Below are 12,166 nucleotides of genomic sequence, written 5' to 3'. Positions count from 1 at the left end.
GAACTTATCAAACTTTTGAAAAGAGAATGATTAATCCTTTATTTAGTTATGTTTTTTTTTCTTCATATTTATGTTCCATTTAGTCTGCTACATGCTGACAATGTATGATCAACTTTGAAATTAGTTTTTTCTAAGTTGACATCCAAATGTCATATCGGATTGGTAAAGGCTAAGGTGAGTCAACAACTCATATGGAACAAGGTGTAGAATTTCTAAGAAGCAATTTGGATCCCATAAAAAATATGAGAAATTATGAAAAGAACTTGAAAAAAATAAAAAAATGAGTGGTTGTTAATAACTTTATAAAGTTACTATGACACCCCTTTCTCATATTTCTATTACATCCCTTCCTCTTTTATGTCTTCCTAAGGTTGTCATCACCCCCTCTCTTCTAATCTTTCGCCATGACAACAGCCAGACCCATTCAACATGGCTAGAAGCTCGCTTGGGACTAAAGTTCAAGGCAGTAAGACCTCCCTTACGAATGTAGCTACAACACAATATAAATATGAGTATGATAATGTGTTAGCAAAGATATGCCAAACAAGAATTAAAAAATATTAATATTTAGCCTTACCAGTCACGCACCGTGTGTAGGATTAGTCGAGGTGCGAGAAAGTTGTCCTTGATACCTGTTGTAATCACAAAAAAAAAATATATCGGGTAAAAAATTATGCATGGATGAATAGTCTCCCATCTTTCGATTTGGTAAAAATGATAAGGTACTAAAATTTTACATGTGGTTAAATTATTTTAAAAAATATTCAAATTTATATTTTCTTTTATCTAAAATTAATTTCATTCTATTAATTCATAAACTTTCTTTTAATAAAGGTGATAAAAATAACATTGATTTTGGAAAAGTGCACAATATAAATAAACATGAATATCCACGTTCAATGCGGATCACACTAGATCCAGACTTGATACCTACATCATTTTCATTACGTGAACATTGACGCTCACCGTGGGGCCCTGGTGAAACTCATCTTTGGCTTCCAGTACGATGTGTTTTTTAAGCTTTGAAACAAAACATTGCGGTAAAGATTCTAAGAAACATTGATCAATAACCTAGAATTTGTAATGGTACGCATCTGAGAGTTATTTGAATAGGAACATATTTGTCGGAAGCAAGGTGATATCTGGATCAAATGTTGGACACAGTGTTCATTACAAAATTAACATTAATTCCGTCAAATAGGAGAATCCCTTTAAATTTTCAAAGGAGATAGTTTTCCATTACACTTTCTTTTGCCATGACAATAAAAACATGCCAAGGATAATCATTGAAATATGTTTGTTTATATTTTCCAAAACTGGTATTTTCACATAGCCAACTATATATACCATTCTCTATAGTTACAAATCGTGCATGACTAATAATACTCATTTGCGACAACGATGACAACAACTCTCATACTACTTCAAATGTAGTTACAAATAAGTTCTTCGCAATGTCATATACCTAAATTCTTTACATATTTATATACAAAAATAAACAATACTTGAATCCATTTAATCAAATTATACTCATGTTTTTTCTTTTCAGGAAATGTGGAATCGCAACAGCAATTGTAAGTTTCATCCTCTATAATTTTTTACAATTTTAAACTGACATACTATATTTCTGTTTATTTTTTTTAATTTCAGGAAATTTATAAGGAAAATCACTATTCTCAGTTTTATTCTCATTCTAATTATTCAAATTATAAAAAAATATATGACAATTTCCTTAGTGTCTAAAATTAGCTCATATATGTAAATACAACCCTCTACATAAAATATATATTAAATTGCTATTAAAAGCAAAATTAAATAATGTAGCATTTGGATAAATAAGGAAAAAACCACAAATAAATAAAATAATTTCACTTCTAAAAAATAAATCAAATACATTCATGACACAAAAAAAACTTATAGATTTAGGTTTTCTTATATCTGAAATTATTTTTTCTCTTTTATTTCATCAATAATCTTTTGATAAATATAACAAAAATAACACCCATTTTAAAAAAAATCACACCATAAACAAAAATAAATACCCCGTGCATTGCACGGGTCAAAAGTACTAGTATTTAATATCCAAGTAGCAACGTGATCCAATACCCATATATAAGTTTTCTTTGTTTTATATTTTACAAAATAAAACTATTCTATATACCTTATACCTATGTGAGTTACCAAAATGACCAGGAAATGACATTAAAATGGCCACCAAACCAAAAGAGGTGTACCAAAAAGAATCAATTAAACGATCTATATTTGAAACAACCTTATAGCCAGCTACCTGAAAATCCGTAATAGAAATAAAGGATAGAGGTAAGTCATAAATATAGGCATTGCTTGGTTGGAAGAAGGGAAAGAGAAAGGAAAAAAAACACGAAAATCGAGGCGTATTTTCTTTCCTTTCCCTTTCCCTTCCCCAACCAAACATAGCACTAATGAGGACTTAAAACCCACTGTGAACTAGAAGGAGTAACATCATAAGCACGAATTAATTTCTCTTTTAAACTTAGTGTAAGTGTGACATAATACCAATTAAAATTATCGAAATCATTTAACGAAACACACACAAACACACAAATTTATATGTTACAATATAAATTTCATGATTCCTCGACTCAAAGAAATATAATCTTCACATAATGCAAGTTTAAAGGATGTAAGAATATAATTATATCATTCCAATTGATAAAAGAATCCAAAAATAGAATACGATAAGGATCACACATGAGAGCAGTCAAAATTATGAGGTGTCTCCATCTCGCTGATAGCCATATTTTTATGAGGTGATCTCTTTCTTGGGCCAACTCTATCTAACATATAGCTAATTTCTCTCCCACATCATGTCATGTCATCGGACAATTTACATCTCCATGATAACCCTCTCCTCCTAAGGTCATTTTATCTAAAAGGATGACTTCATCTAAGATAGTCATTTCCACCCAGAATCATTTCATATCACATTATCTCATTATTTCACTGGGGGCATCCGCATCTTGCAAGTAGCGCTCTTTTCTTAGGTGTCATATTACCAAAGAGATATCTTCATCTAACGAATAATCTTATTACATGGAATCATGTCATATAACATCATCTCATTGGGTGCGGCTTCATCTCATTTATAGCCCTCTTATATCCTTGTTAACAAATCTGGGTCTCTAGTGGCTGGTCCAAGAAAAGGACCATAGTGTTGCACCTATCCCAAGGACAATACAAAGAGGATTTTCTTTGTGTGGCTTAGTTCACGCACAAAATTGAGTTTAGTGGACTTTTTTATCTCCTTCTATAAAAAATTCAGAAATTATAATTCAATTACCCTGACACTATATATACACACTTCACTTTCTCTTCCACCTCATTTCCACACACTCTATATTTTCTGTCACATCCCAATCATATCACTCATTTCTCTCTCATTTATACTCTATCTCATCAGGTGGAGGTGAAATTGATTTGTGTACTAAACATTATTGCTATTTTACCTTTAAATATAGATATAGGTCATGATAAAATTGAGTTTAATGGACCTTTTCAATTGTAAGTCTGACATTATACCAAGGTGTAGCACATCCTTAGTATGAATGAAGTTAAGCACAAAAATATCTAGTTTAGGATAATGCGTATGAACAAATACTCGCTCAATATGATCTTCTAACTTTAAGGAACTAGTTTTACGACTTTTGCTATATGTCTTGGGAAAAAAATAACTTTGACATTACTTTTTATGATGAACTTTGACATTACTTAATTTACTAGAATGTGCGAACGTGTATAATTGCTAAACTTTTTTGTTCTTCATAAATATTTGGTACCGGTCATCATTTGGATGCCGTTAGATTCAGCATTTAATCACAGTTAATACTCTTCATCCCTTCCTAAAGTATATTGTGTAAGAATCGAACTCAATAACTCTTCCCATACACTCAATTTACGTTGCAAACTGAGCTGTTAATTGCTAAACATCACTCAATAGTCAATATACCAACAAATTAAACAATCTTATAAAATAGAATATGCAGTATATATACTATATATGAATGCATGTTTTTTAGTTTTAAGCTACTAAATCCACTGTATTCAGGCACATCAATAATTAGAAAGCAGTGATATTTCTTTTTCTTAATTTATTAAAGACACCCTTTTGAACAATTCCAAACCAGGTGGCTGATTTTGACAGACCCAGTTGCATTTATATCAAATCATGCATGAACATTATGCAAGTCACAACCACCTTTAATTCAATATAAAATTCTTCCGTACCTACCAAACACTTCCTTATCTGTTCAGATTCATCACAATGCATATGTGATCTCAATTAATTTCGAGGGTTGATGTCACACTGCTTAAAGCATGGCAACTCTCTATTCAGAAAGTGATTTTGGGGTTCTTGGCAGAACTAAAGACATTAGTGCATGTTTTGAAATTCTTTCTACAATTACTTTAGAAGTTATAATCCATTTTGAGGGGAAGCTTTTTAAAGTGTGTTTGATTCTACATTTTGGAGAACTTTAGAATCACTTATGATGGAGTAAAATCAATTTTGATAACAATATATGCAAATGTTTGATAGTCATTTCAGAAAATTGATTTTAGTTTTAAAAGGAATTCTGCTAAAAACTAGAGAGAGTTTTTTTTTCCGTTAAATATAATCAATTTTAAAATTTTACAACAGAACTTTAAAAAGTTATCTACAAAAATCATTTTTTAATAAATGTATTTAAATATAAATCACATTAATTTAACAACTCACGTTCACTAAACACAATTTTACTATAGTCAATTTTGTCAAGAATCAATTAAGTTAAGACTAATGCAAACACGCACTTAATAGCTTTCAACTTTCAGAATCGATTTTGAGGAAAAGAGAAACCGATTATAATATGCTTTAAGCTCATTTGTATTACTCCATGACTTGGTAAAACAAACGACACCGATTTTTCTTCCTTGTGATGGAATCCATTTCAACTTGGTCATGCAAATGGGAACAATGAATTAACAAGTGGGAAAATAGCAAGTTGCTATAGGAACAGAAAATAATAAATGATATGCAAGAGGAAGATTAGACAGAAAGAGGGCCAAATTAAAGAAAGCTCGTCGGCAAGAACGCGTTTTTGTCAAAGAATGTGGTCTATAAAATAATGCAGCTGGTCACGTGCTCAGAAGTCAAACTTTTACATATTTATACACCCTGCCTTCTCTTTCTTCTTCTGTAAACTCTTGAAATCTGAATCAACTTCTTCTAGCACTATAGCAATCATGACTGGCAAAGAAATCCTCCAAAAGATGAAGGTACGTAGAGAAAAATATATGCTCTTATGCAAATAATAACATGCCATATATATATATATATATATATATATATTCATTAATATGTGTTACTTGTTTATGGATGTATGTTGCAAATGCAACTTCTTATCTATAATATTCTGGAGTTCTCTTGAGGTTATGGTATTGTTTGCAAGTAAGTAATGCAACTTGTTTGTTTTTTTAGCTAGTTTTCTGAACTGTAATTGATGTTTTGGGGTTTAAGCTTTCTTTGTTTAGGCATGGATTTGTACTGAATAGACAAAAATGTTATTGTCTTTTCCATTTCTCTGTTTGCTTAGAAAGTATACTTAAGAAGAGTTTACGATAAATCAGAAAGTTTTCAGTGCATTGCGTTAAATACTTGGTAGGGAAGGAAAACGTTACTACGCATATGATAGGGGTCTTACCCGACTCGACTCGAATAGTATTGACTTAGTGCAGGATATATGAAGATTCATTAGGAATGTGCTAATAGCATCTAAAACTGCTTATTGCAGAATTAGTGGTCAATGTGCTCATAGTCCTTTCTTTGGATGCTTGTTTGGATTAATTTATTTCAGATAACCCTGTTTTTTCTTCTTCCAAGAGATATTTTATGAAAAAAGAATATTTTTCCAAAAATATAAAATACTGAACCAAAAGTTGACCATCTAATTGGGAAACTTACCATAAACATACAACATGGCAGTTCAATTGTTTTGTTTTTTACATTTTAACTAAAATTAGAACTCTATACATATTTTTTATTTTAAGGGCCAAGCTTCCAAATGAGACTGAGATTTACTTTAATCATGTGTCTAGGTGAAAGTTGGGCTTGGAACATCAGTACCAGAAACAGGGAAAGGAAAAGGCAAAACATCAAAACATATTACACATGGCTTTCACTTGATGAAAGGAAAATCAGCCCATCCTATGGAAGATTATTTAGTTTCAGAATTTAAAAAAGACAAGGACAAAGAATTGGGTTTGTTTGCTATATTTGATGGCCACTTAGGCCATGATGTTGCAAGCTATTTGCAGAACCACCTTTTCCAAAACATCTTGAAACAGGTAACTTTCATATCACTTCAGCTTGGCTACACTTTCATGATCATAGTTATATAGATATTTATTTCAGTTCCAAAATCAATTATGTGGAGAAGCTAGAGAGAGTGTATGACCTCAGAATCAGTTCTTACTCTTGAAATCACTTCTAGATGACAGTGAAGATGTTTGAGAATCATCAGTCATCTTATAGAATTGATTGTAATCCCAAAATAAATTCTGTCATAAGCTAGGGAGAGAAGCTTCTACGTTGATAATAATCAACTGAGTTTTTATAGCTGAATTTCCCGACATTACCTGCAAAAATCACCTTTTTTACAAATGTATAGAAACATAAATCATTGACACTTTCAAGTTTCAACTAACTTCAACTCTCTTTTACCGTAATCAATCTTATGAAAATTAAATTCAACTAAAATCAACTTTGACAACGTTGATCCAAACACGGACAAAGTAGCTGCTGTGAACATAATCAACTGTGTGAGTCATAACTGGATTTTCCAACATTACCCTATAGAAATCACTTTTCCGATAATTATTTCTAAACATAAATCATTTCACTTTCAATTCACTTTTACTCGCTTTACCATAATCAATTACGATATGCTTGATCCAAAAATGCACTAAACCAACTTAAAGTGGTTCTTGTATTATTCTATAACATACATTTCTGTTTGGTGCAAGCAGAATGACTTCTGGACTGAAACAGAAATCGCAGTGAAGAGAGCTTATCTTGAAACAGATGAGAAAATACTAGAACAATCACTTGTCTTGGGAAGAGGAGGATCAACAGCAGTAACTGCAATACTGATTGATGGCCAGAAGCTTGTAATAGCAAATGTTGGTGACTCTCGAGCTGTTGTTTGTGAGAATGGAAAGGCAAGGCAACTATCTATTGATCATGAGCCAAGCAAGGAGAAAAAATATATTGAAAGACGTGGTGGTTTTGTCTCAAATCTCCCAGGTTTTTTCAGACTTCAGTAAAATTGAGTTTTGTTAATTGCAGAATGTTCAACATTAAGTGCATGTTTGGAAACCCGTCTGAAAACTATGATGAAGCCAAAATTATAGTGAACAGAAACAACTTTTCTTAGTTTTTGCTTCAGTCCACCATAATTTTAGTTTCACTGTGATTTTCAAATGAGTTTCCAAACTTGGACTAACTTTTATAAGATGATATTTTGAGCAAATATATGATTGAAATTTTCTGTCCATATGGACTTAAAATTGCATAGGAGAGATGTATTATAATCTTTGCATTCATTTTGGTTCACTTTTCAGATAGATTTCCATTGGTAATTATGTTAGAAATATATGATACAATCATTCATGTGTATTTCAAATGTTTAACCTCTTGTGATAATTGTTCAGAGCCTTTATAATCAATTTTTCTTGAGTTCGATTCTTGTTGCCTCAATATTACTCCCTCCGTCCCTAATTATAAGCTAAAGTTGTAAAAATCACACTTATTAAGAAAGCCTTAATTGATGCATTGGTTTTCAAAAAAAATGTACAACTTTCTATGTTTACCCCTATTTATGATAACACTTTTTCATCATTGTACTACTAATGGTGGTGCTCCACTACCAATAAATGCAAGGGTGAATATGGAAAGAAATATTAACTTTTGCAAGGTTAGCTTATATTTAGTGACACAAAAAAAGTCTCAATGTTAGCTTATAATTAGGGACGGAGGGAGTATAATAGAATAACTCAATTTTAGAACCTAAGCATATTGCATTGTCTAGGCTCCAAATCTTATGGACTCTTGCATGGTACTAGAAATATAATAAAACCATTCACTTGTCTTCTTTCAATAGTTCAAACTCTGGTTTATGACAAATTATAAACAAAACTTGGTAATATAGAACTTATGAGTAGTTCTGAATTTCTGCTTCTTGCAGGAGATGTGCCTCGTGTAGATGGACAGCTGGCAGTAGCAAGGGCTTTTGGTGACAAGAGCTTGAAGATGCATCTTAGTTCAGAACCTGATGTGGTTGTACAGGATGTAGATCAGCATATAGAGTTTCTCATTCTGGCTAGTGATGGAATATGGAAGGTTAGCTTTTTAAAGACTTTCCTTCTCTTTCAGTTCAGTACATGAATTTTAGTAGACTTCTGAGGCACCAATCAATGAAAATGTGGTAGGGAGGGGAGGGGATTTGGGGAAGTAACAATTAATCACGGCTGTATTTGGATAAACAACTTAATTAAGCACTTATCACATAAGCACTGATGCATATTGGTTATAGTGAGAAGCTTATTGAAGTAAGCTCGAAATAGTTATAAATAGGTATAAGTTCTTATTCATAAGCGAATTTGAACAACTTTTGAAAACAAGCTCAAATACGTATGCCTTAAGCACTTTATATAAGTTCCATCAAACACTTGCATAAAAGTTGTAAAGTTCAAATAAGCTCTTTCAAATCTAAGAGACCAAAAAACTTATAGCAGGTTTGGATTAGCTTCTCTTTCATTAGAATTAACTCTAAATCCTAGAAACTACGCACACAAGCTTATCTCTAGAATTGATCATTGCTTCAATATCAATTGTAAAAGTGTTTCCAAACATGCACACTTACAATATGCTTAGACCAACTTCTCTTTCCTCAAAATCAATTATGACACAGAAAAATAGTCAACGTAGTTTCTTCCCTGAATTGCTTTTAGCTTCAGAATCACTTCTAGACGAATTTCCAAACATACGCTCACTTAATTTTCTTACATAGTTCAGCAGTTCCCTTAACTGATCACTTTCTTCCCCATTTATGTTTGCAGGTTATGTCAAACCAAGAAGCAGTGGATTCTATTAGACAAATAAAGGATGCTCAGGCTGCAGCTGAACGCTTGATTGAAGAGGCTGTTTCCAAGAAGAGTAAGGATGACATATCCTGCATAGTTGTGAAGTTCCAATGACATTGTACAATGTGTGTATCTCAGATGAACATCTTGTTCTTTTCTAAGCTGAATGCTTTCACAAGTTCATCAGAATTGATCACATGTATAGATGATCCAATCAAACATTTACTTTTTTTTATGAAATTCTATTAAGCGCGTGTGTCTAAATGAATAGTTATTGCCGCCACTCTTAAAATATGAGTTACGACGAGCTCTGATCTATCTTAAAAACTAATTTATATGTGAGTATTGCTCTATCTTGTATAAGGACTTATTAGCCTTATAACTAGTCGCAGGTTCTGCTGAATCTGTGTGGAATTTTTTAGCCATCTGTATTGGATAATAAATATTAATGAAGGCTACTTTAGATATTGAGTTTTAACTTGTATACATGAATTACAAGAGAAGAAAAAAAATTGTGACTGCCTTGCAAACAAATTAATACTCCTAAGCTGACAAGCCAAATGATGAAAAATATTTATTAAATATGAAAACACCCACATCATATGTAAAATTCATTGTTTACTGTACTTAATACATTAGGAAGGGATAAAACTCTAATCTTTTATAGCTACAGAGTCTATCTAATTTCATAATAACAACAAACAAGCCACCAAATCAAAGGAGATATACTAAAAGATCATAAGTTGAAGTGTCTCATATCAGGTCTTATATTCTGCTTTATGAGAATCTGGATGGACAAATTGTTAAAGTTCATGGATTACGAAAATAAAAAGTCAAAAGGATGACGGTGCACATGTGAAAAATGTGTTTATTCGTATAGGCTCATAACAAAATATTTAGATATGAAGCTTTGCACTGGTCACTGGATTATGCCAATTGAGAACCAATCTCATGCACGCTTGGCCATTCACTAGCTTCATTACCATCTCCATTGTAAAGTTTAGTATATAAAAACTTAGAATGTTTAAGACAAGTAATTTTGTATGAACTTTTGAAATACTATACAATGATCCCATATATTTCAAAAGTTAAAAAAATGGTTGTAGAAGGAATATTCTCCTAAGTTTGATCACAAAAACAACAAATAAACCTATCATCTCAATACATAGATATAATAACACTTTTACGATTTAATGACTCTTAATAAACACATTTCTCTACTTCACCATGAAAGTCTCCTCACTAGTCCAAATTGAATCAAATTTCTCATGTCATTGGTTTGGGGCTTGCTTTAAACCATTTAAGTGTTGGCACACTTCATATCACAACAATAAGAATTAGAGAAATTTGCACCAACCTTAAGGTAATCGAGACATAAATTTCTTCTTCTAAGTCACAATTTAGAAACACAATTTCTACATTTATTTGATGAATTACCAGTTATATATAAATGCTAGATATACTCATTAAACATATTTTGTTGAATTCTAGCCGCAGGAGAAAAAGTACAACAAAAAGATTGTTGTCTATAGTAACTCTACTTGATTCGAATAAAATTACTCCCTCCGTTCCAGAAAGTTTGTAGTTTAAGGTTGTGGCATAAAGAGTAAGAAAACAATTATTGATAGTATAATTTGACAAGATTGCCCTTATTTAATTTTACTAGTATGATGTGCAACTCTTAAATTATACTTAGATAGAGAAGAATGTAATTAATAGAGAAGAGTTGTGGTTGGTTAATATGAAAGGTGATAAGTGAGAAAAAATGTATTAAATGAGGGTATAGGTGGAAAATATTAGCAAAAAATGCATTGATTTTCTAAAACAACAAGCATTTTGGGATATTGAAAAATGGTGCAAAACAACAAACTTTCTGGAACGGAGGAAGTACTTTAATAGAGAATACATGTGGATTAAACTAAAAACCAAAAAGTAAATATTTCTTTCTTTTCAATACCCTTCAATACATAAAACATCACAAGAAGCTTCAAATCTATTAATTTTTTTTACATTTTTCTTTCCCATCACTTTCTTTCTCACCAGTTTCTCCCAAAACCAGCATTGGTTTATAGATGCATCAAATGCATTAAAGCCATGATCCCTCCAAAATGGAGCGACATTAATTCATTTACTAACCTTTACATTGGCACAGAGAATCTAATGTTCGTGTGTGTCTGTTTCGTCATTGGGATTGGAGAATTAAAAAAGACAGTAACTTGTGACTTTCTCACCCTCTATTTGCATGCAATGCAATTATCTAACCTAACCTTCTTCACCTTTCACATGGAATTCAGCTGCCAGTCCCAGCAGCTATTGCACAAGTGTCATGGTTGCTCTTATCCATTAATTTGATTGAAACATTCTTTATAGGGAAAGAAACTACAGTGAAAAGCCTTTATTATAGCACTAAGTAATGGTCCTAAAAAGTTGGTCCAAACCTAAGGATTATTTTCCTTTAATGGGCCTTATTCTATTTTTCTTAAATGAAATCAATGGGCTAGGACTTATTTTAAGATAAGCTTCAATTGATTAATACTACAAGTGCTTTATCTTAGATGGTGAACCATGGTTGACAGTTCAAGGTGGATACATCGTGAAGAAACTATAATGAGACTAAAATTATGGTGAACAATTACAAATGCCAAAAGAAAATATTTTTGTTTTTTTTGTAGTTTTTCGCCGTATTTTCAAACGTGCATATATACATACTGTCTTTTTTTATTTAGGAAACAAGTTCAACAGACCCTCTTTTCTTATATTCTCCATTTCATTTTCAGGAAAGTAACTAGTTTATAAATTTTACAATTCATTTTCTCTTATGTCATATAACATACTGATTACAATCCATTTACCACAACTGCTAATATTTGGTCAGCAGTATGAAATGGTAAGCCCTGTATCTCCAATTTTTAGTTGACTCTGAAAATAAATCTCTTCTGTTGAAAAGTATAAGATTTCACTAAAAAAAATTCTTGCTCTAATACTTCATTTTGCTGACATAATAGTCTAA

General features: G+C 31.7%; 1 protein-coding gene across 1 annotated transcript; it reads left to right on the top strand.

The window, feature by feature from the left end:
* Positions 1–5,135: 5,135 nt before the first annotated feature.
* Positions 5,136–9,439, top strand: LOC130746878 (probable protein phosphatase 2C 58). The gene is made up of 5 exons (XM_057599654.1): positions 5,136–5,292; positions 6,112–6,360; positions 7,042–7,318; positions 8,259–8,413; positions 9,133–9,439. The coding sequence occupies exons 1-5, from the start codon at positions 5,260–5,262 to the stop codon at positions 9,268–9,270; spliced, it is 852 nt and encodes a 283-aa protein (XP_057455637.1). The 5' UTR covers positions 5,136–5,259; the 3' UTR covers positions 9,271–9,439.
* Positions 9,440–12,166: the final 2,727 nt, after the last annotated feature.

Source organism: Lotus japonicus, chromosome 3 (assembly GCF_012489685.1).
Source record: "Lotus japonicus ecotype B-129 chromosome 3, LjGifu_v1.2".
NCBI lineage: Eukaryota > Viridiplantae > Streptophyta > Magnoliopsida > Fabales > Fabaceae > Lotus > Lotus japonicus.
Note: the sequence above shows the minus strand (reverse complement) of the source record. Positions and strands in the feature narration are given on the sequence as shown.